The sequence below is a fragment of the Oncorhynchus keta genome, chromosome 19 (genome assembly GCF_023373465.1).
Source record: "Oncorhynchus keta strain PuntledgeMale-10-30-2019 chromosome 19, Oket_V2, whole genome shotgun sequence".
In the NCBI taxonomy this organism is placed as follows: domain Eukaryota; kingdom Metazoa; phylum Chordata; class Actinopteri; order Salmoniformes; family Salmonidae; genus Oncorhynchus; species Oncorhynchus keta.
The window spans coordinates 58,032,625-58,060,556 of record NC_068439.1 but is presented as its reverse complement, the minus strand read 5'-3'; the positions used below and the strand labels follow the sequence as shown (position 1 = coordinate 58,060,556).

Genomic DNA, 27,932 nt, shown 5'->3' with positions numbered 1-27,932 from the left:
AGTTTACAGCATTTATGAATGGTGCAGTGAAATACTTGCGTGCTAGCTCCCTCAATATTGCAGTACAATATTCAATATCAATAATAAAAGGCCAAATGCAAAATAAAAAAGATCAAGTAATTAGAAGAAGGTAGTATGCAAAGTAGTAACTGATATGTAAGATTAGGAATGTGCTATGTCAAGTATGATTGTATTTACAAACATAAATTGAATAGTGACTAGGTCGCGCAGTTAAATAAATAGTATAAATAGAGCAACAGTATTGACAGTATGTGTGGTTGTGTCTGTGTGCGCGCTTGTGTGTAAGGTTTTCATGTATGGAGATTCAGTGTTGCAAATAGTTTCTAGCAGCAGATAGAGACTATTTACATGTTAAAGACTAAGCCTGTTGGTCTGAGACCCGATGCTCCGATACCACAGCGCTCAGCTTGTCTGGGTGACAGACACCACAGACACAAAGGATGGCACATTGTTCATAGTGAGTGCTGCGAGTGTTGTTCACAGTGGCAACATCGTTTAGCACTACGGCTAGTCAGCTTTTATGCTAACCGGATAACAGATGCTGACGGGGTCCAGGCTATCATTAGCGCCAGTAGGCTATAGTGCTGTTTCCTATTGTTTAGCCCCCACCACGTCACTGCTAATGCAGGGTGACAGAACCCCCCATCCCCTTCTCCTCCCACTCCAACTTGCTTGGGTCCCCTCCACTCTTGGGCTGACCAAGGGGGACTCGGAAGGCAGACGTAAGGCCATATGGTACAGTCCTAGACTTTTGAGGGGGGCCATACACACTAAATCCCCTCTGATTCCAAGACTGTCCATCTGTCTGTGGATACGCACGGTGGCTGGCTATGTAGACAGTAGATGATAATGACTATAATAAAAGTGATTGTACAGCAGCTGCAAAGCTGAAGGAACATTGGTGAACTACAGGGTACAGTGTGAGTTACTTTAAAGTTTGTGCCGTAGTGGGTCCTTGACTATTCTTTGGGGGTGGGCCATCACCACTCCTGACACCTATATGGGAAACAAAGGCTGAGTGTTGCTAGGTTGAAACAGGTATGACACGTGCCCAGGGGCACTGACCTTCAGGGGTCCACCATTTGATTTTGTTAGTCACTTACTCAGATATCCTATTAACATGCCATAAATCAATGCAAAATGAGTAGAATTGCAGGAAATTTGCTGTAAAACTGCAAAACAAATTGTTCTGTAACGCGGACTTATTTCTTTATCTTATGTAAATACAATATTTTTCCGCTAACAGATCCCTCTGTAAGTATTAAATTATAGTTTTTAATAATATATGCCATTTAGCTGACGCTTTTATCCAAAGCGACTTACAGTCATGTGTGCATACATTCTACGTATGGGTGGTCCCGGGAATTGAACCCACTGCCCTGGCGTTACAAGCGCCATGCTCTACCAACTGAGCCACAGAAGGACCACAATCCGGGTGCTGAGTTCATGTGAGTTAATGTGTAGCGGCTAATTTATTGTTAATAGGCTATGTGTTTGTAGATTGACTGAGGTGAATTAAGCTAAAGCTGGGGTCATTTTTGCTTGTTTTTGCTGTTCTCCAAACACAATTTTAGAGTTTTTAAATTGTATAGAAATGCAGCAAATGAGCTTCAACTTTCTTAAAATGTCTTGACCTCCAGACCTCAATAAAACTCAGACCCTCGCTACGGCCCTGAGAGCATTGTTTGCTAAACTAAAGGTTAAGCTTAGAGTAGCATGACATTGTTCTTGCTACTAGTCTATGGACAGGTTTGCGTGTTGTTGTGTTTTTACTTTAATGATTAGGGTTTGGGGAGGGTGAGGTGATCGTACATCTGTTCTTAATACATCTTGTACCCAGACCATTATAAGTTCAGGAAGTCACTCCTACACTCTCTAAAAGTCTCAGGCGAGACGTGTGTTGGGACCATTGTTACTATATAACTGTAACCTCTATAGAGCCTTGTCTCCAAGCGACTTGACCCCCCGTAGCACGGTCACTTTGTTTGCCTTGCTTTTTTCTCCCTTTCCCTTAATGTTCTCTCTCTCTCCATACCTCTTCACACATTCTTTGTCCTTCTGTCCATCCTTCTCTTCCTATTCACTGGCTCAGCATGGAAGCTTGCCCTGGGGCTCAGTGTCTTTTGTGTGGCCCAGTGTCACTACTCTTTGTTGGGCTGTCAGATTTTGCGAGAGGTGTGGGAGGGAATGTGGGTCTCATGGTTAGTTTAGTTTGGTTTGGTATAGTTTGGTTTACTTTAGTTTTTGTTAGGTTTTGTTTGGGCTCAGTTTGGTTTACTTTAGTGCTTGGTTAAGTTTAATTTGGTTTAGTTTTGTTTCATGTATACTGTATATTAACAGTTTAATGCTGAATTGCAATACAATACATACAAGCAATACAATACATATAAGTTGCACTGCTGCGAGCTGCACATTCTTCTGGTCACCTCAATCAAAACCTCCTATTTTTTGGTCAGATATAACCTATTAAACAGTATAATGCATTATCCTCATGATTCCTGTAATAAAAGTGTCTGCCCTGATGCTGTGCCTGCCTGTTTCACAGAGGCCAGCTGCTGTAATGAGTGAGCCTCTCATGCCCCCCCCCCCTCGTGTGCCCCTCGTGTGCCCCTCGTGATTGTATAACATTTCAAAATGCAATGCAGGACAAAAAATACTTTGGAAGCAACTAGTTGTCCATATCAAAGAGAGGAGAGTCTCAGCTTTCTATAGGTATAATTTTATTTCTCAACGATCATTATTGCGCTCAAGGCACACTGTTTTACAAACAACATATCTGATGTCTTTGAAATACGAAGGGTACGAAATTGTGCATCAGCCATCGTAAGTGCACTGATAGCAACGTTTTGTTAGGACATTACATTTACTATTATATTAATACATTAGCAGAATATATTATATTTAGTTAGCTATCTAGCTAATGTGTTTTGAGGTGGTTCCTCAGGTGGTGAATTAGGTCTATATTTAAGTGATAATGCCTGAGAAGCCGGTGTTTAGAGGATATATTGGCATGGGCCGGTAAACCGTGCCAATATATCCTCCAAACACCGGCTTCATACAATGGGTTACCAACATATTCGAATAATGATTGACATATTTTCATTCAAAATGTTATTTTTAATAATTTATTCATACTATTTCATTCTTCCACAAGATCTAGTCCCGACACAAATCTAGGGTTGCTACCCAAGCCTGCTGATCATTCGTTCTATCGGTTTGGTTCCCAGAGACGCGACCCAGTCGTTCAGTCTTTTGTTCGTTCTAAATGTTCCATTGCCATACTGGCTGGCAACATTCTTATCTCTTGCTTGCTTGCTAGCCAACTACGTCAAACTTACAGTCATGTCAAACAGTGCAGCCAGAATAACAGATCAAAGTGATCTAAGGCACTGCATCGCAGTGCAAGCTGTGCCACCAGAGATTCAGGGTTCGAGCCCAGGCTCTGTCGCAGCCGGCCGTGACCGGGAGGCCCATGGGGTGGCGCACAATTGGCCCAGTGTTGTCCGGGTTGGGGAGGGTTTGGCCTGTAGGGATATCCTTGTCTCATCGCGGACTACCTGTGTCGAGCCGGGCGCAGTGCACACTGACCAGGTCGCCAGGTGTACGGTGTTTCCTCTGACACATTGGTGTGGCTGGCATCCGGGTTGGATGTGCATTGTGTCAAGAAGCAGTACAGCTTGGTTGGGTTGTGTTTTGGAGGATGCATGGCTCTCGACCTTCGCCTCTCCCGAGTCCGTACGGGAGTTCCAGCGATGAGACAAGACTGTATCTACTACCAATTGGATACCATGAAATTGGGGAGAAAAAAGGGGTAAAATATATATATATTTTTTTAAACAATGAGCTAATGATACGAGATTTTGCCTGGCATAGATAATGTGCTCTTTTGTTATGTCCCTGTTGTACAGAGGAGCTATTAGCACAGCTAACACAATCACTTCAAACTGAAGCTGGAAAGATGGCAAACTAGCTGTACTTTGTTTCGTTGTACCTGTTTTCTGATAGTTTTTTGTATATATCCATAAAAATGATGCTGATTCATGATTTTGACTGGCTGAGAAAAGCTGCCTGCCTGTCTGTCTCATCCCGTCTCCCAACACGTTCATTACTATGGGACAGCTGGAGATAAAATTTGAACAATAAACAAAGTTGCAAATGCCAGAAAGACAGAGAGTAAGGTTTATACAAATCTCCGCTGTTGAAAACAAATGTTAGTCTAAAAGAAATTTGAGGTAATGTCTAAATACTTTTTATAGTGGAGCTCAAGTTCATAAATTGCCTGGCTGGGCTGATGAGTGGATTGTGCAGTCAGATGGAACAGAGTAAATAGGCATTTTAACTTCATAGATTTAGCCGGTGGTAACTTGTGGAATTGACATCGGCTGGAATGCGGTTTTAACCAATCAGCATTCAGGATTAGACCCACCCGTTGTATAAATAATATTAGTGCACATAAAGATGAAGGCATTTATCTCTGTTGAACAAAGAAATCTGAAAATTCTGGTGCCCTATTTTACCAGTAAAATGGAACAAAAGTAGCCTAATTGTCAACACAAAATTAAGTTGCATATCAAAATATTTTGAATCATGCATTCCTGCTTGGACATGTTAGATGTAACAACGTATTTATTGAATACCATCTCAGTAGTGTATTACACCTCTTAATAAAGCATTGTGAATGTCTTTCTAAAATGATGACTAAAATGTATTCTATTGTGTGACGCTGCAACAAAAACAATTGGGGGTTGCCACCAAATCATTGCCTGGTGCCACCAGGGTGAAAATGTTTGTCTGGAGCCCTAATTTAGTGTATATGTAGCATTTAGAAGTATTATCTGCTATATATGGAATGAGAAAGCCACATTATATACTTTTTTCGTTAGCTAATTTATGAGATACTGAATATGGACTTTCTCTTAAAGCAAAGATATGTGGCACACATGATGCACGTACACACAAACACTTAAACGCACAGACAGACAGACAGACAGACAGACAGACAGACAGACAGACAGACTCATTTTCACTATTAACGAAAACTCTCCCTCAAGTAGAAGACAGTACTGAGTGCTACCAGGGGGTTAGCAGAAGGATCCAACCTGCACACACTTAGGCTTATTTTTCTATAAAGAGCAGCTTTTTGTAATCAAATGTAGTCATGGCAACATTTTCTGTGTTCTGTGTTGCCATGGTGACCAGGGGACACCTGGGGGAAAAAGTGGGTGGTGCAGGGTAATAGTCGCCTGGGTACCAGTCTCTTTAGCTAATCCACTCCCTGTACTTCATATCATGTGCCAAAGAGACTGGCCTTTCTGCTGTCTTCAATTATGAACATTCTATCATTAATGATCTTGATGAGAATGGAGGATTTGATCCTGATTCGCTCACCCTCACAGCTATCCTCCAATCACATTTATTATGCAAATATTGGAACTATCATTTTTTTCTCCACAGATCTCTTGGCATCCCTTTGATAAGTAACTGTTTGTCTGTCCAGACAAAACCAGTCTGTCAAAAGTTGTTAGCTCAGGTCCAAACTAACTAGCTACATACTGCAATTCCAACCACACAAAGTCTTAGTTTTGATTTTAAGCCTCAAAACAACTTGCCGAGCTAACAGCGGAATGTTTCCAATTCTGTTTTCGAGGCTCAAAATGTTTTCATGGAAAATATTTGTTATTTCCAACAACCATTGAGCAACTCTGCCTTAAATCCAGCGCATATTGAACATTGAGATTGAAGAGACTGGCCTTTCGACAATGACAAGGAGTGGAAAGGAGTGGAATGTAAAGAGACTGGTACTCAGACTATGGTAGTAGTGGCTATAGGAGTTTATAGTATACAATGCTATTAAAAAATAAATCATTTAAGAACAAGTTAACTACTGACTTTCAGCATGGATATAAGGAAGGACAGTCAACTTGTACTGCACTGACTTAAATGACTGATGATTGGCTAAAATAAATGTATAATAAGATGATAGTTGGAGCTGTATTGTTAGTTTTCAGTGCAGCCTTTGATGTTATTGATCATAATTTGTTATTGAAAAAACCTGCTTGTTATGACTTTGAATCACCTGTCATCACATGGTTGGAGAGTTACATATCAAATAGAACTCAGAGGCTATTCTTCAATGGAAGCTTCTCTAACATCAGATATGTACACAGCAGTATCCCACAGGGCAGTTGCCTTTTTTTCACACTTAACAGTTTCCTGTGTGCATTAAGAATGGTCCATCACCCAAAGGCATTATGTGCCAATATAGAATTCAACCAATATCAGATTGATGATCTAAGGAAAGAGAACACGGTGCTGAAAGGTACTGTTGGACTCTTTAAATAATGGCGCCGGAGAGGATTGCTCCTGTTTTATTGGCTCTTAACCTCTCTGGGATATGGTCCCACCTGGCCAACATCCAGTGAAAATGCAGAGCGCCAAATTCAAATAAATTACTATAAAAATTAAACTTTCATGAAATCACACATGCAATACACCAAATTAAAGCTACAGTTGTTGTGAATCCAGCCAATGTGTCAGATTTCAAAAAGGCTTTACGGCGAAAGCAAACGATGCTATTATCTGAGGACAGCACCCCATCAAACAAACACAGACGATCATTTTTCAACCCTCCATGCGTGACACAAACGTGGAAATAAAGATATACAGTGCCTTGCAAAAGTATTCGCCCCCTTGAACTTTGCGACCTTTTGCCACATTTCAGGCTTCAAACATAAAGATATAAAACTGTCCCCTTAAGCCCCCTTAAGTTAATACTTTGTAGCGCCACCTTTTGCTGCGATTACAGCTGTAAGTCGCTTGGGGTATGTCTCTATCAGTTTTGCACATCTAGAGACTGAAAATTTTTTCCCATTCCTCCTTGCAAAACAGCTCGAGCTCAGTGAGGTTGGATGGAGAGCATTTGTGAACAGCATTTTTCAGTTCATTCCACAGATTCTCGATTGGATTCAGGTCTGGACTTTGACTTGGCCATTCTAACACCTGGATATGTTTATTTTTGAACCATTGTAGATTTTGCTTTATGTTTTGGATCATTGTCTTGTTGGAAGACAAATCTCCGTCCCAGTCTCAGGTCTTTTGTGGGGATGGTGTGTTCAGGGTGATGAGCTGTGTTGCTTTTACGCCAAACATAACGTTTTACATTGTTGCCAAAAAAAATCAATTTTGGTTTCATCTGACCAGGGCACCTTCTTCCACATGTTTGGTGTGTCTCCCAGGTGGCTTGTGGCAAACTTTAAACTACACTTTTTATGGATATCTTTAAGAAATGGCTTTCTTCTTGTCACTCTTCCATAAAGGCCAGATTTGTGCAATATACGACTGATTGTTGTCCTATGGACAGAGTGTCCCACCACAGCTGTAGATCTCTGCAGTTCATCCAGAGTGATCATGGGCCTCTTGGCTGCATCTCTGATCAGTCTTCTCCTTGTATGAGCTGAAAGTTTAGAGGGACGGCCAGGTCTTGGTAGATTTGCAGTGGTCTGATACTCCTTCCATTTCAATATTATCGCTTGCACAGTGCTCCTTGGGATGTTTAAAGCTTGGGAAATCTTTTTGTATCCAAATCCGGCTTTAAGCTTCTTCACAACAGTATCTCGGACCTGCCTGGTGTGTTCCTTGTTCTTCATGATGCTCTCTGCGCTTTTAACGGACCTCTGAGACTATCACAGTGCAGGTGCATTTATACGGAGACTTGATTACACACAGGTGGATTGTATTTATCATCATTAGTCATTTAGGTCAACATTGGATCATTCAGAGATCCTCACTGAACTTCTGGAGAGAGTTTGCTGCACTGAAAGTAAAGGGGCTGAATAATTTTGCACGGCCAATTTTTCAGTTTTTGATTTGTTAAACAAGTATCCATTAAACGTTGTTCCACTTCATGATTGTGTCCCACTTGTTATTGATTCTTCACAAAAAATACAGTTTTATATCTTTATGTTTGAAGCCTGAAATGTGGCAAAAGGTCGCAAAGTTCAAGGGGGCCGAATACTTTCGCAAGGCACTGTAACTTATGCCTTACCTTTGACGAGCTTCTTCTGTTGGCACTCTAATGTGTCCCATAAACATCACAAATGGTCCTTTTGTTCGATGAATTCCGTCGATATTTATCCAAAATGTAAATTTATTAGGCGCGTTTGATCCAGAAAAACACTGGTTCCAACTCGCGCAACATGACTACAAAATATCTCATAAGTTACCTGTAAGCTTTGTTCAAACATTTCAAACTACTTTCCGATTACAACTTTATGTATTTCTTTTAACGTAAATAATCGATAAAATTTAAGACAGGATAAACAGCGTTCAAAACCGGAGGAAAACAATGTGGAGCGTGCTTTTTGGTCACGCGCCTCTATCAAACAGTATACTTCTCTCGACCCTCGTTCTGAACAGTGCTACTTCTTCATTTCTTAAAGGAAAAACCTCTATGTATATTTATAAACAATAGCTGGTGCACGATATCTAAGCATCTCGAGGTTTTGCTCACCTGAGGTAGAGTATCTCATGATAAGCTGTAGTTTACGCTATCTACCTAAGAAGTTTTCATCTGTATTTTGCGTTGCTGTCTACATACCACCACAGACCGATGCTGGCACTAAGACCGCACTGAATGAGCTGTATACCACCATAAGCAAACAGGAAAATGCTCATACAGAGGTGGTGCTCCTAGTGGCCGGGGACTTTAATGCAGGGAAACTTAAATCAGTTTTACCTCATTTCTATCAACATGTTAAATGTGCAAGCAGAGGGGAAAAAACTGTAGACCGCCTTTACTCCACACACAGAGACGCGTACAAAGCTCCCCTTCGCCTTTCATTTGGCAAATCTAACCATAATTCTATCCTCCTGATTCCCGCTTACAAGCAAAAATTAAAGCAGGAAGCACCAGTGACTCGGTCAATAAAAAAGTGGTCAGATGAAGCAGATGCTAAACTACAGGACTGTTTTGCTAGCACAGACTGGAATATGTTCCGGGATTCTTCCGATGGCATTGAGGAGTACACCACATCAGTCACTGACCTCATCAATAAGTGCATCAATGACGTCGTTCCCACAGTGACTTGTATGTACATAGCCCAACCAGAAGCCATGGATTACAGGCAATATCCACTAAAGGGTAGAGCTGCCGATTTCAAGAAGTGGGACTCTAATCCCACTATACCCTCTGACAAACCATCAAACAGAAAAAACGTCAATACAGGACTAAGATCAAATTGTACTATACCAGCTCCGATGCTCGTCGGATGTGGCAGGGCTTGCAAACTATTACAGACTACAAAGGGAAGCACATCCGAAAGCTGCCCAGTGACACAAGCCTACCAGACGACCTAAATAACTTCTATGCTCGCTTCGAGGCAAGTAACACTGAAACATGCATGAGGGCATCAGCTGTTCTGGACAACTGTATGATCATGCTCTCCACAGCCGATGTGAGTAAGACCTTTAAACAGGACAACATTAACAAGGCTGCAGGGCCAGACGGTTATCAGGATGTGTACTCCGAGCATGCGCTGACCAACTGGCAAGTGTCTTCACTGACATTCCCAACCTCTCCCAGTCTGAGTCTGTAATACCAACATGTTTCAAGAAGACCACCATAGTCCCTGTGCCCAAGAACACTAAGGCCTAAGTGACTACCGAACATTAGCAATCACGTCTGTAGCCATGAAGTGCTTTGAAAGGCGGGTCATGGCTCACATCAACACCATTATCCCGGAAACCCTAGACCCACTCCAATTTGCATACCGCCCCAACAGATCCACAGATGATTCCTTTCACACCTGGACAAAATAAACACCTATGTGAGAATGCTATTCGTTGACTTCAGCTCAGCGTTCAGCACCATAGTGCCCTCAAAGCTCATCACTAAGCTAAGGACCCTGGGACTTAACACCTCCCTCTGCATTTGGATTCTGGACTTCCTGATGGGCCACCCCAGGTGGTAAGTGTAGGTAACAACACATCTGCCACGTTGATCCTCAACACGGGGGCCCCTCAGGGGTGCGTGCTCAGTCCCCTCCTATACTTCCTGTTCACTCCTGACTGCACGGCCAGGCACGACTCCAACACCATCAATACGTTTGCCGATGACACAACAGTGGTAGGCCTGATCATTCCAGGTGAAGCTGGTTGAGAGAATGCAAAGCGTGTGCAAAGCTGTCATCAAGGAAAATGGTGTCAACTTTGAAGATTCTCAAATATATATATTTTGATTTGTTCAACACTTTTTTGGTTACATGATTCCATATGTGTTATTTAATAGTTTTGATGTCTTGACTATTATTCTACAATGTAGAAATTAGTACAAAATAAAGAAAAACCCTTGAATGAGTAGGTGTTCTAAAACTTTTGACCGGTAGTGTATACCAATGACCTTCCTTATGCCTTATCTGAAAACCAAGCTACTTTAGATTATACTACAATTTATACAGCAAGACTATAGGTTAAACAGGTACAGCAAGCTCTACATGTAGATCTGGGAAATATTTGCCTGAACAAACTTGTTTTGAAAACCAAGGTTATGTTGGTCTGTTCCAACAGGAAAAGGCATGGGATACAATTAAGTATGGGGGGAGTACAAATTGAGAAAGATTCTTAAGCAAACAACCCAAGCATTAATTGGGAGTCAGGTGAACTACTGTTCTGTGGACTGGGGAAATGCAACAGCAAGTGAAATTAGAGGCTGCAGATTGCACTGACAAAGCAGCAAGGATTGTTTTAAGGTGGCAATATGGTTATTCTGTTGTAGTCATGGTCAATGCTCATGGTTGGTCATCAATCAACAAGATAATTGAAAAAAACATGCTTATTTTATTTCACAATCTACACCATTTAAAACAGCCAAACATTCAGTAAATACTATAAATAGATTGTCCACCATCTACAGTGGGGAGAACAAGTATTTGATACTCTGCCGATTTTACAGGTTTTCCTACTTACAAAGCATGTAGAGGTCTGTAATTGTTATCATAGGTACACTTCAACTGTGAGAGACGGAATCTAAAACAAAAATCCAGAAAATCACATTGTATGATTTGTAAGTAATTAATTTGCATTTTATTGCATGACATAAGTATTTCATACATCAGAAAAGCAGAACTTAATATTTGGTACAGAAACCTTTGTTTGTAATTACAGAGATCATACGTTTCCTGTAGTTCTTGACCAGGTTTGAACACACTGCAGCAGGAATTTTGGCCCACTCCTCCATACAGACCTTCTCCAGATCCTTCAGGTTTCGGGGCTGTCGCTGGGCAATACGGACTTTCAGCTCCCTCCAAAGATTTTCTATTGGGTCCAGGTCTGGAGACTGGCTATGCCACTCCAGGACCTTGAGATGCTTCTTACGGAGCCACTCCTTAGTTGCCCTGGCTGTGTGTTTCAGGTCGTTGTCATTCTGGAAGACTCAGCCACGACCCATCTTCAATGCTCTTACTGAGGGAAGGAGGTTGTTGGACAAGATCTTGCGATACATGGCCCCATCAATCCTCCTCTCAATACGGTGCAGTCCTCCTGTCCCCTTTGCAGAAAAGCATCCCCAAAGAATGTTTCCACCTCCATGCTTCACGGTTGGGATGGTGTTCTTGGGGTTGGACTCATCCTTCTTCTTCCTTGGAGTCTGTTTGATTGAGTGTGTGGACAGGTGTCTTTTATACAGGTAACGAGTTCAGAGGTGCAGTTAATACAGGTAATGAGTGGAGAACAGGAGGGCTTCTTAAAGAAAAACTAACAGGTCTGTGAGAGCCGGAACTCTTACTGGTTGGTAGGTGATCAAATACTTATGTCATGCAATAAAATGCAAATGAATTACTAAAAAATCATACAATGTGATTTTCTGGATTTCTTCTTTTAGATTCCGTCTCTCACAGTTGAAGTGTACCTATGATAAAAATTACAGACCTCTCTCTACATGCTTTGTAAGTAGGGAAAACCTGCAAAATCGGCAGTGTATCAAATACTTGTTCTCCCCACTGTAAGTGTTAACCAGACACAAAAGAGAAACGAGCAAAATAACATTTTTATTTAGAGCAATAAAGAAATATAATAATTTATCAGGGCAAACCAGAAACCTTTCAATATTTAATTTCAAACAATACTTTAGAACCATTTAAATATAATAAATTGAAAGTGTCATGTGTACTCCCTCTCCGGCCTCTAGGTCTTCAGGCTGCTGATTATCCCGCACAGCTGTCACCATTGTCAAGCTCATCAGTGGACTCCATCACCTCCTTGATTGGCTTCTCTATATCTGTCACTCCCCTTATTTCATCAGGTGTTATTGTTCCTGTTTCATGTTGGTGCTCTGTTTGTGGTTCTTGTTTTGTTTATTTATTAACACTCACTCCCTGTACTTGCTTCCCTGACTCTCAGCGCACTCGTTACAGGAAGGTTGTGCGTGACTATGGTAGATGAAGGAATCAATCTATCTTTTCAGACTGTTCGGGTATTTATCTGGTCAATATGTCAGTGTATTATGCCTGTTTGTAACAGTGTGTTATATATGAAAATGTGATCGTATTATAAATTGTATTTTAATGTTTAAGGACTCTTGGACTATTAGTCCAAATGAAGACTTAAAGAGATCCTAATAAAATCATGTATTTGTATGTTTTATGTGGATCCCGGGATGAGTAGCTGTTGCATGTGCAGCAGCTAGTGAGGGTCCTAATAAACTTAACTAAACTGTGGGCACTTGTGAAGAATAAACACTTCATGAACTTGAATAAACACTTCAACTTGGTAGTTGAATGGTTCCAAAAGTACAAACCCTGTCCACCTGCCACTCCAGAAAGACTCAATCAAACAATCGAAAGTAGACATGTTGGGTGAAGTTAATTATCAGATATGTAGTATTGCTCTGACTCTCTTCCCTGTGTGTGTATGGGTGGGCGGGCATGTGTGTGTGTGCAGGGTGAGGAAGCTGAAGGAGACCCTGGGTATGGTGCAGCAGCTGGACAAGAACATGAGCAACCTGCGATCATGGCTGTCCCGCATCGAGACCCAGCTGGCCAGGCCCGTCACCTACAACGTGTGTCACCATGAGGAGATCCAGAGACGGCTTGCCCAACAGCAGGTGGGTGGTAGTAGGGTGAAGTTGCCCCTAGACACTGATCTTGGGTCAGTTTAGCATGTGGGTGCCAGGGTCCTCTTTATTAGGCACCAAATGAACAGGGAGGGAGTACCTGTTTAACGCTTTCAAATGTTTTCCATTGAACACAACCCAGGTTGTCATAGCGAATATTATGAAGTGATTTACCTGTATAAATACAGATTCAAAAAGGTGTTTTTGTGTAATATGCACATCACAAATGTCTCACCGGTGCTGGGCCAAAAACATTCTATTACTCAGATATAGATTGTAATGACCATATCTGTAATATCTGTATTGATTTCATTTTATTTGAGTTATTTGAATAGATGGCGATAGATACAAACATATTACCCCATTGAACAAACAACCATCCAATGCATAGCCTTGTCAATAGCCGTGTCCAACGTTGTCCATCTGTCTGTCCACATTACGCTAAGTTTGTCCTTGTTTCCATCCACAGGAGCTGCAGAGGGACATCGAGCAGCACACGGAGGGCGTGGCGTCCGTCTTGAGGCTGTGCGACATCCTGCTGCACGACCAGGATGCGTGTGGTGACGGCGAGAATGACTCCATCCAGCAGACCACCTGCAGCCTAGACCAGCGCTGGAAGGCCATCTGTGCCATGTCCCTGGAGAGGAGGCTCAGGTAGGACACACACACACACTCACTCACATGTGTGTATACACACACACAATCAATCAATCCCCACAAAATATATAATGTATTTATAATGTATTACCAAACAGGTGGCTTATACAAAGTGTTACTAAAAGTGATGAATGAAGTTTGTGGGTTCATTTGGATGGTGATGTTTCGCAGTCCAGAGTGAAGTTTCATCTGGGATAAGATCACCCCTCCCTTATCCTAACCTTAAAGGAAATATCCACCCAAAACCACTAATTCCTATCATTTAAAGTGTTAAATAACACTAATATGTGAGAACAATATATGTTGTTAACAAATGTTTAATTTTGTCGTTATAATAAGGTTGGTAGCAACATGCGAAACTTGTTGTGGAAATCTCACCATGTTCAACCTGCAGATCGATGTGTCTCGCAGCGGCACCATGCAATGCACCCTGGACTGAAGAGGCAGACAAATAGGAGAAATGTGGTGGACCCTAAATTATACATTTCTCAAAGTAGGAATGTCGCTAAAATAAAATAAATTGCTAATTCGAAAGAAGACAACCTGGTATGGCATCAGCTAGTATTTAAATCTGACATGTATGATAGATGTTTTTGAGATCTTAAAGTCATATTCCTTTTAACTTCCAGTGTAGTGAGAGCGGTTTAATCGCAGTGCTAGTCATACCTGACAAATGTCCGCCTGCTCGAACGGCAATAGCTCCGATACACATGAAAACATAAAATCACTCAGAGAATTGATAGAACATCGCTCAGAGATGCACGCAAACAATAGAACATTCAACATGGGTGAATCTTTCCTTTGCCTATTAGTGGGAGGATTGCGAAACATGACCCAAGATTAGCGTCTCAGGGCAACTTTATCCTACACTGATGTTTCCCTATGATAGGATCGAGGAGACCTGGAGGCTGTGGTGTAAGTTCCTGGATGACTACTCGTGCTTTGAGGACTGGCTGAAGTTGGCCGAACGCACGGCAGCCAACCCCAACTCTGACAACGTTCCGTACACAGTCGCCAAAGAGGAGCTCAAGAAGTTTGAGGTCAGTTTTGGGGGTCAGGACCCTATAGGAACTGACAGTGAAGTTCACTTCTGCCTCCCAAATGGCACCCTATTCCCTACATACAGCATTTTCATACAGCATTTTACCCAATGCTCTGATGAAAAGTAGTGCAAATTGCAGGGAATAGGTTGCCATTGCAGACACAGACACTGTCTGAGATTTTCATTGTATTCTATTAACTAACCAATGGCTCGGTTACTGGATGGTTGGTTTAATCATATCCTTTCCCCAATATTCATCAATCAATGTTTTTCACAACCCTCTCTCCCTCCTCCTTCCCTCCATCCTTCCTTTTATCTTCCCTCATAATCCTCCTCCCTCGCTTCCTTTCATCCTCCCTCCCTCACTCTCGGAATACCCTCTACACCTCCCCTATCCACCATACATCCCCTCCCTCCCCACCCTACGCAGGGCTTCCAGAGGCAGGTGCAGGAGCGTGTGACCCAGCTGGAGCTGGTCAACAACCAGTACCGCAGGCTGGCCCGGGAGAACCGCACAGACGGCGCCAGCCGCATCAAGGTTATGGTCCATGAGGGCAACTGCCGCTGGGATACACTGCACAGGAGGACGGCGGCCATCTTACGCAGGCTAAAGGTGATAAGGAAGGAATGCTTTTTTAAAAAAAATAATAATAAAAAATATGCACACTGCGCGTGTCAGTGTTACTTTAGTTAGCTTACACATCGGCCTTACTGTCTATCAGAGCTTAAGAAATCATTGGTGTATTGCTTTTCCTATTTTTAAGGGACTTATAAAAAAAATGAAATTCCAAGACGGCCAATTTTATTTTATTTTTTACATCATTTCCACCCCCCATGTGAATCTTGAATTTTATCTGCTCCTTGACTCTAGGTGTGCACACTATCAAGCACTATTTTCTTACAGACAAAAACTCACGGTCTCTTTTCCTCTTCCCCACTGCAGCATTTTACGGGCCAGAGAGAGGAGTTTGAGGGGACCAGGGAGAGCCTGCTGGTGTGGCTGACTGAGATGGACCTGCAGCTCACCAACGTGGAGCACTTTTCTGAGACAGACACGCAGCACAAGATGAAGCAGCTCAACGTAAGGGGAATGGGTGGGATTAGGGGAAGGTGGGGCAGACAGAGGAATTACACACACACGCACAAGCTCAGGAACGCATATTCACTAGTGGACACACACACACATGGAGGAATGTGCATTCACACAGTTACTGTCTTGCACATGTGAACTCAGATTCCCACAGTAACTCACTCAGATGCAGGAGAGCACACATGTCACACACACATCCCATGGCCAGCTTTAACACAGTCACTCATGCACACAGTCAACCAAACACTCTCACATTCGCCTCTCCTTTCTAGCTCCGGGGTGAAGTTTCCCAGCCATGGGTACAGATTTAGGATCAGTTTCCCCTCCCCCAATCCCAACCACAACTATTAGTGGGGAATATGCCAAACTGACCTTCTCCCCTCCAGTCCTTCCAGAGGGAGATCACCCTCAACACGGAGCGCATCGACGGGCTGATTGTGTTCGGCGAGGGCCTGATCCAGAGGAGCTCTCCGCTGGACGCCGCTCTCATCGAGGACGAGCTAGAGGAGCTACACTCCTACTGTCAGGAGGTGTTTGGCAGGGTGGTCCGCTTCCACCAGCGCCTCACGCAGCCACCGGTTAGTATGTGTGGACACAGATGTACAGGCACGCACACGCAAAAGAGAAACACACCTCAACAAAGAGAGAGAGAGAGAGAGAGACACACACACACAGAAGAGTTGTACTCCTATTGCCAGGAAGTGTATGGCAAGGTGATCTGCTTCCACTAGCTCCTGACACAATCTCCTCTCTTCCTCTCCAGGTGTTGAAGGAGGAACCGGAGCTCTTCAGTGGGGACAAGCCCCTGGTGGGGAGCTGTGAGCTGATTGGCCGTTCCTGGCTGGGGCGGAGCCAGAGTCAGGGGAGTGCCCCTGCCACACCCACCCACCTGTTGGCCCCTCCCCTGGAGTGTTCGGGCCGGGAGACACCTGTGAGCGTGTGCGACTCCATCCCTCTGGAATGGGACCACACGGGAGACGTAGGAGGATCTTCGTCCCACGAGGAGGAGGAGGTTGAGAAGAAAGACGGGACCTACTACAGTACTCTGTCAGGTAAAATACAGTGTTCATGTTTCCTCTCTGGTGACAACTAAGTGTGTATGTGTGTGTGTCTTACAATCAGAAATGAGTATTCAACAATGCTGTGGTATTTATGAATACAGTATATTCATGTACACACACAGCCACAGTGACAGTCACACACACACACAGACACACACAGACACACTCACACTCAACTTGGCCCTCTTCTACTCTTCTCCAGAGGTGGAGGTTACAGAGAGTCCAGAGGACTTTGTGAAAGCCACGGCTCTCTCACTGGGAGCTGATCCCTCTGGTAGGCACCACTATGGTCTTCCTCTTCCATGCCGATGCCATTGGGTGGCTATATACAAGCGGGTTCTGCTAGGCTTGGGGCATGCCTCACGCAACCCCACAGTAACCTCACGCAAAACTGCTAAAGTACACTATCTTATAGGAGTCCTCACAATAAAGTGTGATCACCGCTCACAAAAGAGCTAAAGCTCACTAACAATTTCACTAGGCTACATCTCAGCTCAGTGTAATTTTTTAAAATGTATATTTTCTGATTTCATTTAACATATACATAGAGGATGACAGGGAGTTGTGTCAAAGAGCAGTAGGCCAAATTCAAATGTATGCGGACAAGTGTGCCAGAGGCTGCAGCATTACAGCTATACCAGCCACGCCACAGCGTTGTTGTTTTTTTCTCGATTTGAAGGTTGGGGGTTCAATCCCTGACCGAAGACTCAAAAAATGGAACCCGATGTGTCTCTGCAGGACACTCAGCATTAAGGCCAGGCACCACATGCTGAAATGAAATGTTTTCATCTACCTGTCTATTTTTGGGGTATTTGGTCCATTAACATTAGTCTTTTTAAAGAGTAAACATAAACGTTTAAAAAAACTTGATGAAAATGTATATTTTCTTTAGTTTATCATATTACCATCAAAATGTTTCTGAATTTGAACAACTTTAAAATGAACATACATCAATCATGTCAAAGCTCACTACATAGGATTACACATCATTTCAATGTCCATTTCATAGAAAATGTTACAAACTGGACTACATTTAGTAACTTACTTTGAAGAGATGGTGATTGGGTCTAAATAGGCTTTTGGCATTTGGTAGTGTACTTGTCTTTAACTGCCATTTCCCAAAAGTCAGACTCTTCCCACACACCAACTAATTTTCTCAGCGTCAGAAGGATCTGCTTGACCATATCAAAATTGTGTGTGGTTATCCTTAGATATATTCTCGGGACTTGCCCAGAGGGAATTGTTGATATGCCGTAAATGTTTTATTCGAGTTAACATTTTATTTGGAAAAATGTCTTTAGTGTTTTACAGATAGAAAGATTGAAGTATTTATCCAAGTCCGGTCCTGGAGTGTCTTAACAAAATGAAACAAAAATATTTAGGCTGACTTAATCCAGTGTCTAGAAAAAACAATATTTGCATTGTATGCAAATATGCACTATTTAATAATAAATCACCTCATTTGCATATTATAGTAATATGTTTCAGAAAATAGTAATTCAAAAAAATATTTTATTCAACTGATAAAAGTTGTGATATGATTAAAATAATTAGCGTGTGGTGCCTGGCCTTAAGGAGAACAGATTGGGGGTAAGGCCCTGTGACAGACAAGCGTCCTGTCCAGGGGATGTATTTGAAGTAGAGAGGTGATTCAGCAACACCTGGAGGACAATGGCATTAAATAAAAAAACATTTTTATTTCTACATGTAGAAGCAATGTGTTATGGCTTTTGGCCTTCGTCAGGGTTTTTACACAAGTAAAACAGAATGAGTCTTTTTATACATTTCAAGGGAACAATCACAGTTAGTATACCAATCAAAACATGTGAATCAGGGGATGTACATCAAACTACCTCATGCTAAGGAAACAGAAGATAGGTTCCTGCCCCATGGGTCATTCTGGCTCAGGCAAGGCTACTTGCCTTTACTTACACCTCAGTTAGAGACTTGTCTGCATAGTAAATAGGCTTTTAGCGTAAAATCCACTTAGGGTTGCCAGATACAGTGAAACCACTCCCATCTGTGTTGCCAGATCCAACTACACTAATTCACCCCACTGCTGTGCCATAACCTCCCTTTGCTACTGTCTACTACCTAAATACTGCATGGGAATAAAGATGCACACACATGGATTCTTTCACTGCTTGATTTATACTTGTATGGCATTATTATTTGGGTGGCAGAAAATCTCCTTTATAACCAGAGCAAGCCCACTGGGCAAAAACTGGTTGAATCATTTTTTAAATGTCATTTCAACAACAAACAATCAATGTGATAACGTTGAATCAACATGGGAAACTGATTGGATTTTCAATAAAAATAAATAAATATAATGACGTGACATTTTTTGTTGATTTCACATAGAATTCACATTCATTGACAACTCATGTAAATCAAAACTAGTTGTTGAAATTACGTCTATGCCCATTGGAAGTAGAATGGTCTGCAGGGAAAATGTGGTTATTATTGTGTTTTCAATGTAAACTCAGGCTCTAACGGGGTGTGTGTCTGTCTGTCTGCATGTGCGTGTACATGCATGTCTGTGTGTGTTTGTGTGTGTGGTCCTCTCAGTTCCACTCAGATCCATGGCCATACCCGAATCTCCAAGTTGGCGCTCACCAGGCGACCCGGACAGGGAGTCCCTCCACCTGGACTCTCCTGACGGCCTGGACCCCTCACCAACACACACTAGCACTCCCTTCAAACAAGGCTACGTAAGTCGCTCCGGGCTGAAATGTATCCTAGGATCAGCTTCCCCTCCCCAATCTTAACCATGCCCAATAGTAGGGAAAATGCTAATCCATTTAGGGGCAACTTCCCCTTACTCCTACATAAATCTGCTCTGCTGCCCCCCTCTGGCTACACCTAGTGTTTGTGTGTGTGATTAGATTAAATTATATATTTTTATTTAGTCACCAGCACAGGGTCAGAGATGTATTTGCAGTATACAGTGAAATGATTAAGCACCGAGTGAATGAATGAAACAATAAAACATGTCATATTAATAATACACAGTTTAGAACTGCGACAATTATAAATATAAATGTCTATTGTGGTGTGGGAAATTTTCTGTTGAGAGGGGGAGGCAGTGTGCACCCAATGATGGGTTGGGCTGAGCGTACCACCCTCTGTCGTGCCTTGCGGTCAGCGGCGGTGGAGTCACCAAGCTGTGATGCAGCCCGACGGTATGCTCTCGATGGTGCTCCTGTCGAACAAGGGCCCTCGGGAACAGACCTTTCTTCAGCCTCCCGAGGTTGAAGAGTCACTGTCATGCCTTCTTCACCATGGCTTGACCATTTCAGCTCATCGGAGATGTGTAACACAGAGAAACTGGAAGTTATTGACCATCTCCACTGCGGCCCCGTTGATGAGGATGGGGGCGTGCCGAGCCTGGTTCCTCCTGAAGTCCACAATCAGCTCCTTTGCTTTGCTGACATTGAGGGAGAGGTTGTTTACCTGGCACCACACTGTCAGAGTGCCTACCTCCTCTATGTATGCCGTCTCGTCCTTGTGTGCATGCATGCGCATTGGTGTGTGTTACAGTGTGTGTCTGCGTTACAGGTGCGTCTGATGTCAGAGTGCAGTGGTAGCATCAAAAGTGTCAAAAGGGTCTCCCTGATCCTGGATGATGAGGAGCAGCCCGAGGAACAGGGCCTCACTGGCCTGACGACCGCTGACAAACAATCAGGTACCGCACTCACATTGGGGGAGGAAACATGTGAACATTCTTACCTGCCGTCATGCATTATTTGCGATACACAAATAAATGTATGTCACAAATGTGTGTGTGTGTGTGCCTGTGGGCGTATTTGTGTTCTCAGGGGTGATCGAGCGCTGGGAGCTGCTGCAGGCTCAGGCCAGGAGCAACCTGCTGTCTGGCCTGCGGGAGCCTTGCCAGTTGACCTCTGACCTGCGTGACATCACTTCCTGGCTGGGGTGGGTAACGCCAGAGCTGGAGAGAGTGCAGGTTCCTGAGACCCCCACCAGCATCCAAGACATGGAGGCTAGGGTCAAACAACTCAAGGTAAGGCTTCAGAATATTATACTGTACTACAGTGTCCATTTCAGGACAGCTGAGACTAAGGCTTTTTAAATATGGAAACCATACATTGCTCCATTCAAGGTAAGGAAATGAACTACATACAGTGCTCATCTTTTCCATTAATTTTGGTTTGAGGCATAATAGGGTAATAGCTGGATCTACACAACAGATAGCTGACCTGGGACGTGGACTTATCTCTAGAGAGCCACTTTTGAGGTTTAAAAACATTGGACAAATGTACATTTTGAAGTCAACTATCCCTTTAATCGTCTCTTTAAAGGGGCAATCTGCTTTGTTGTTGTTTAAGTCAGATTGCCCCTCTACCTGTCCCTTTAAAGGCCCAGTATGTAGCTTTGTGCGTGGCCAGACCAAATGTGAGTTATAGATTTGTAATTCTTATTGAAAGCAAGTCTGATAGATCCATACCATGTGCTCTATTTCTATGCTTCCCCTTCTTAAGTTTAGATTTTGCTTCTTTTACTTTCAGCTTCAAAGCTGAAAATACTATATTTTTGGTAACTGAAAAGATTTTTCTCAGCGGTTTAGATGGTACAATAATTATCGACACTATACATTTCTCGCTATCTCTCACTCTCGCTCTCTCTCACTCCAGGAGATGCAGAAGGTATTTGCTCACTACAAGGCCGTCATGCTGTCGCTTAACCTGGGCGGTCACGAGTTGGGGGGGTGTGACGGTCCGGAGGCCCGGGAGCTAGGGGAGGGCCTGGCTAGTATGAACCAGGGCTGGATGCTGGCCTGCGCTGGCCTGGAGGAGTGGCAGGACAGTCTGCGTACCACTGTCATGCGCTGTCAGGTCAGTTACTGTACAGTTATAGGACAGTGGGTAAAACGGTTTGAAATGACATATTGTCAACCAGTTTTGCCTAGAAAATACGTAATTCAATCGGTTTTGCACACTGGGAGTAAATTGTTTCTCAACTTTGGTTCCTGGGGTATAGCTCCTCAAGGTTGCACATATTTGTTATTGCCCAGCAAAAGCACACCTGATTCAACAACCCTTGCCCTTCATCAGGCGTGCTTTTGCTGGGCCAGAAGAAAAATGTCCAACCTGTCCAGATGGTAAAAACTGGTAGCAATTAAGTCATTCTGATGTCTTCTGTGATGTCATGGTCTGGTTGTATGCTGATCGGAAAATTGTTATTTTTAGCGACCAGAAAAATAGATCCTTAACTGGTTGTAAGGTCATCTGACGTCTCTTGAGTGTCTGCAGAAAATACAATTATTATTATTATGACGTCCAATGCGGCGACCTACCGTCCTATCCATGGGGTGTACTTGTAGTTCAAGCTGCCTCACAATACAGAATCAATAGATGGGTTCATGCCCCTATGGACGGTTTTGGTTTGGACAGGATTAGTTGTCCAATGCTTACTTAATATGCACCGACCTGAGGTCCCTGACCTTTGCCCTTTCTCCTCTAACCCACGGCAGGAGTTCCACGAGACGCTGCACTCCCTGCTGCTGTGGCTGGCCCATGCCGAGAGCAGGCGCTACGCCGTCGACATCCACCACCCGGACACGCCGCCAGGCATGCTGTTGGAGCACCGCAACACACTCACTGTGAGAGAGGGGAGTGGGAGGAGACATAGGGGAAGGGGGAGAGGGAGGGAGAATGCTGGAGGAGGGAGAATGGGGAGGGTGGATAAGGGGGGAGGAGGGAGAGGGAAGAGAAAGGGGTGTTTGGGGTGGTAGAGGCGATGGGAGTGGGCAGGGTTGTGGTTTAGGAGAGAAAAGGGGTGATGATGTTTTGGGTGGTTAGAGTAAGGGAACTTGAGGGGAAAATTATGGAGATAGAGGGATAAAAATGGAGGGAGTACACATGACTTGACAGAGAGAAGGGGGAAACGGAAAGTTCTGACGGATAGTGCAATATACACTGAGTAAGCTGAGCAGATGGGTGGCAGGTAGCCTAGTGGTTAGAGCGTTAGACCAGTAACAGAAAGGTTTCTGGTTTGAATCCCAGAGCCGATAAGGCTCTGTTGCTGTGCCCTTGAGCAAGGCACTTAACCCTAATTACTCTTGTAAGTTGCTCTGGATAAGAGTGTCTGCTAAATGACTAAACAATAAATTAAAAAATGAATCCAGGTCAAAGCTATGATCCCTTATTAATGTCACTTGTTAAATCCACTTCAATCAGTGTAGATGGAGGAGGGGAGGAGACGGGTTAAAGAAGGATTTTTAAGCCTTGAGACATGGATTGGGTATGTGTCCCATTCAGACGGTGAATGGGCAGGACAAAACATTTCAGGGCCTTTGAATGGGATATGGTAGTAGGTGCCAGGCGATTTGTGTCAGGAATTGCAATGCTACTGGGTTATTCACGCTCAACAGTTTCCCATGTGTTTCAAGAATGGTCCACCACCCAAAAGAAATCCAGCCAACATGACACAACTGTGGGAAGCATTGGAGTCAACATGGGCTAGCATCCCCGTGGAACGCTTTCAACACCTTGTAGAATCCATTCCCATGAATTGAGGCTGTTCTGAGTTGGGGGGTTGCAACTCAATATTAATGTTTAGTATACTCATTGTAAATGTTGCACACTCCCTTATCAATGGTTTGGCCAATTAGTATTTACATTGATAATTTTCCACGGGATCGGAAGCTCCCCTTTGACTGATGTCTGTGTCCTTTTTTCCAGGGCCTGCAGAATGAGTTGCGGGCGAGACAGAGCCAGGTGGGCTCGCTCCAGGGGCTGTGGGGCCAGCTGCAGCCAGCGGAGGAAGAGGGGGGGGAGGAGAGCGTAGAGGCTCGGGAGAAGCTCCACGTGACAGCCAACAAACTGTGGACGCTGCTCCGCCAGGTGGCCCACGACCTCAGCGTCGTGCAGGAGCGCCTGGTAAGGAGACCCCACACCAAGTGATTTGAATTTAACATTTTAAAAAATTGCTTCTCCTTTTTCGTTTATTGAGATAATTTAAAATAAAAGTAATTTTTTTCAATGATTGAATTTGACTTTGAGTTTACTTCCTCAATTGACTAACTTCAATCGAATTGAATTTAAACCTGCTCCACAAACTTTGCTAGGGTTTGTGGTTGATTCCATTCCAATATAGACAGCTCAGGAAGTAAACTAAAACCTTTGTTGGTTTACATTCCTGATTTGAATGACTTGAAATTGAATTGACCCCAACACTGCACTCCACGGTTTATGGATTATGCAATCCCAATCACCAGGGACCTCCACAAGGTGGTGCACATTTTTTATCTCGCCCAACAATCACCAAGCCATTGATTCGTTGGACCGGGTGTATTAGTTCTTGGCTCGAACAAAACTATGCCCCTTCTGGAGGTGCCCCAGGAATGGATTCAGAAATGACACATTGACAATGTTCTAGAAATGCACAAAGAACATTGTTTACCAGACAGAATTAGAAACACATTTAGAAGAAACATAAGAAAACAGACTGAAACGGGGAGTCTATGTGGACTTAAAGATACAGCAAGAAACGCAAGTTTTCGGGTTTACACTGCAAAGATGTCTGTAAAACAAATTTGACACAACCCACATTCCTGAGTCGTGTTCATTAGGGCACGCAATGGAAATGGATTTAAGACATTTTGCAATGGAACACCAACATGAGCGTTTCCTAATAGACAAATACAGGTAGTCCCTTCTTGTTTCAGTCTGTTTTCTTACATTTGGTGCCTAATGAACACGACCGTGTTGCTGGCACCATGCTCCATCCAAATGAGCCCATTGAAACCCTGATTAAAGCAGTTAAGCTGTCAAAACATTGGTATTTATTAACTGTATTGCATCAGAACCAGGAGTGTGAGACTTTTATTTAATTTTCTAACCATTCAAATGAACAACCTGACGTGTTTACTGCCCTTGCTGCAGGACTGTGGGACTCTATCTGCAGGTCTGGCTGCAAGTGAGGGCAGAGGGCAGGCGGAGGGCAGTCAGTCCCCGTCTAATGCCAGTCAAGAGGAGAGCACCGATACCACACCAACCTCAGCTGGCAGAAGGTACGGACCAGATAGTTTACATTTCTTCAGTTCAAAAATGCTGTATTACAATGGGTAATAACGCAGTGCAAATAGAATATACAGTATATAACAGAAAATATAAAACATAGAAATGATTATTGTCAATGTTGAGATGATTATAGACACTTGGGCTGGAATCCAATTGAAAGTGCACTGCAGTGCTGCACTACCGACAATGTGCCTTTAAAAAGCTCTTTCCCCCCCATGTTCAGAGATCCCATTCATGAATGTCAGCTCAAGTGTTAATTGCCTTTAAAAGGCGCTTTCTCTGTAATGTAGTGGGCAGCGCGCCTTTGAATGAATTCCTGCTTTGATGTAATGATAAAAGGTTAGTGGTCTCTCACGACTTTTTACGTGGAGGCTGAAGACACTGATCTTTGGTGAGATTTTCATTTCCCCCACTAATAGTTAGGATTGGGTGAGGGGAAACTAATCCTAGATACGTACCTGGGGAAAACTTCATCCCGAAACAGTTGTTATGGTCTATTCCTGTATGTTTTAACTGATGATTTGCCTTAGTACTGTTCTTTGTCCCTTGTCTTGGACCACCAGGGGGGAGAAGAGGGACCCAACCCCACCTCGGTCCTTCTTCTACCGCGTGCTGCGAGCCGCCTTTCCCCTACACCTCCTCCTCCTCCTGGTCCTAGTGCTGGCCTGCCTGGTGCCCCTGGCTGAGAACGACCACAGCTGCACACTGTCCAACAACTTTGCCCGCTCCTTCTACCCCATGTTGCGCTACACCAATGGCCCACCACCCACCTGATACAAACACACACACTGACATGCGTGGCCTGCTTCCAAAGCTAACCCATCGATACTCTCTGCTTAAGAGCTGGAGAGAGGACATTGTTACGGTCCCAAAATTGTATTTTAAATATCTATATTTATAGATTTGAATTTATAATTAATTTATTCCCTTAAAAGCCATACCGATGTTCAATTTCTATCAAACAATTGATGTCATCCACCCATTTGGAACTCTTGCCGCTAACGTCACTAGCAAGTACTTTATTTCAAAGGTGACTTGTTTTTGTGAGGTTGTATTCTGCTTGTAAAGATTTCTATCATAATGATTTGCCCTTCAAGCCATGTATTGAAGTAGCAGTCTGTTGTAGGACCTATCCAGTCCACAACAACTTTATATTGATGTTCTTTCAGAATAATGTCACATGCACTCATTCAAAAATGCCTTCTGTAAGCGTCTACTATTCAAATGGTCACATTTTGCGATTCTTTGACTTGGCTGTGCGAGTGAAATGTTTAGTTGGTCGCACTGGTGTGAGCTGCACATTCTACCTGGTCGCCTCAATCAAAACGTGCGATTTTTTGGAGGTGGATAAATCCAATGAATTTGTTAAAGAGTAAAGTGCATTATCCTCATGATTCCTGTAATAAATGTGTCTGCCCTGCCGCTGTGCCTGCCTGTTTCGCTGGGACCGGCTGCAATAATGAGTCTCTCACATTCTTCTCCCCCCTCGTGATTGTATAACATTTAAAAAAACAACACTTTGGAAGTAACTAGTCTCAGCTTTCTGTAGGTATCATTTTTTTCCTCAACGATCATTATTGAGCTCAAAGCACACTGTTTCATAATTATCTGATATGGCTTTGAAATACAGAGAGTGTGAAATGTTGCATCAGCCATTGCAAGTGCAGTAAACCTCATTGCAGTTTTTTTTAGGACATTACATTTACTGTTATAGATTAATACATGGCTACTAGCAGTCGGTGTTATGTTTGGCGTTAGCGATCTAGCTAATGTGTTTTGGAGTTTCCACTTCCTCCGGTAGTGAAATAGCACCAATTAAACTAGGCCTATATATAATATTAGTGCACATAACGATAAAGCCAAATTCATCTCTATTTCACACAAAAAAAAAACAATTCGGGAAAATCTCAAGCCCTATTTTGACAGTAAAATACAACAAAAAAAATTGCCTAATTGTCAACCCACTGGATTAGGTTACATACCAAAATATTTTTAATCATGCAATCCTGCTTGGACATGTTAGAAGTAATAACTTGTTTATTGAAAACAATTTCAGTAGTCCCTTACACTTAATGATTGTGAATGACATAAGAGGATGACTGAAATGTATTTTATTGTGTGACCCTGCTAATTGTATTGGAGGGGGCGTTATCACCAGATCATGGGCTGGTGTCACCAGCTGAAGAAGTTAGTGGCACCAGTGAAACACCTAGGAAACATTTTAGTCTGGAGACCTGGGTCAGTGTGTATGAAGTATGTGCACTGTATTATTTCCAAATAATATAATTTTGATGTTCTTCACCTCTGAACCTGCACAAGCATTCGTAGCAGTTAAATCATATCAGAAAGTGTATATTGAGGTAGCCAACATGAATGGGTGCCATTTTGACACCAGATTGTTTAATTTTATTTTATGGAAGACATGTTGTTCAACTGTACGTTTTTGTTATTGTCCTCTCCTATACTGCAGTCCCTGGAAATATGGAGCCACTTTTCCACACATCGATACTGTGTAACCAATCAAGAGCACATCTGTCAAACTGAATATTTTGTAAGGGGGAGAATTTGAAGAGCGGAAGAGTATATCTTTCACGATAATGAGACATTGGCACACTAGGGTAGATACCAGTAGTAACCATGACACTGTTATAAATTGGTGCAGAAATAAATAATAGCAGTTTCCATTTCAATTTCTAAAAGTAGAAATCTACTCTTTAAATTAGAAAATAATGAATTCAGTAATCATTGTTGCAAAAAAGACATTTCCATGGCTGCATAATGTACAGTTGAGTAGGACACTTAAGCCCTAAAGATGGTGGTGTGCTAAATGATTTAGGCTCTCAAACAATGAACTGTATATGTATGCCCATTTTCTCTGGCAATAAACATTGTTTGTCTTACTGAACAAAAA

The 27,932-nt window shown here is 43.0% G+C and overlaps 1 protein-coding gene across 8 annotated transcripts in view; it reads left to right on the top strand.

Moving 5' to 3' along the window:
• The window catches only part of LOC118398547 (nesprin-2), a 184,486-nt gene extending 156,554 nt beyond the window's left edge, over nucleotides 1–27,932 (top strand). For 7 of the 8 annotated variants that reach the window (XM_052470857.1, XM_052470860.1, XM_052470856.1 and 4 more), the window contains 16 exons: nucleotides 12,955–13,117; nucleotides 13,596–13,780; nucleotides 14,673–14,823; nucleotides 15,256–15,438; nucleotides 15,769–15,906; nucleotides 16,302–16,493; nucleotides 16,679–16,967; nucleotides 17,179–17,250; nucleotides 19,548–19,690; nucleotides 20,538–20,664; nucleotides 20,798–21,000; nucleotides 21,632–21,832; nucleotides 22,471–22,599; nucleotides 23,681–23,878; nucleotides 24,884–25,011; nucleotides 25,585–27,932. In XM_052470857.1, the coding sequence (XP_052326817.1) occupies nucleotides 12,955–13,117; nucleotides 13,596–13,780; nucleotides 14,673–14,823; nucleotides 15,256–15,438; nucleotides 15,769–15,906; nucleotides 16,302–16,493; nucleotides 16,679–16,967; nucleotides 17,179–17,250; nucleotides 19,548–19,690; nucleotides 20,538–20,664; nucleotides 20,798–21,000; nucleotides 21,632–21,832; nucleotides 22,471–22,599; nucleotides 23,681–23,878; nucleotides 24,884–25,011; nucleotides 25,585–25,795 (2,713 nt within the window). In that variant the 3' untranslated portion in view covers nucleotides 25,796–27,932. The remainder of the gene's footprint in view (nucleotides 1–12,954; nucleotides 13,118–13,595; nucleotides 13,781–14,672; nucleotides 14,824–15,255; nucleotides 15,439–15,768; nucleotides 15,907–16,301; nucleotides 16,494–16,678; nucleotides 16,968–17,178; nucleotides 17,251–19,547; nucleotides 19,691–20,537; nucleotides 20,665–20,797; nucleotides 21,001–21,631; nucleotides 21,833–22,470; nucleotides 22,600–23,680; nucleotides 23,879–24,883; nucleotides 25,012–25,584) is intronic. The other variant, XM_052470855.1, reaches the window with a different exon arrangement.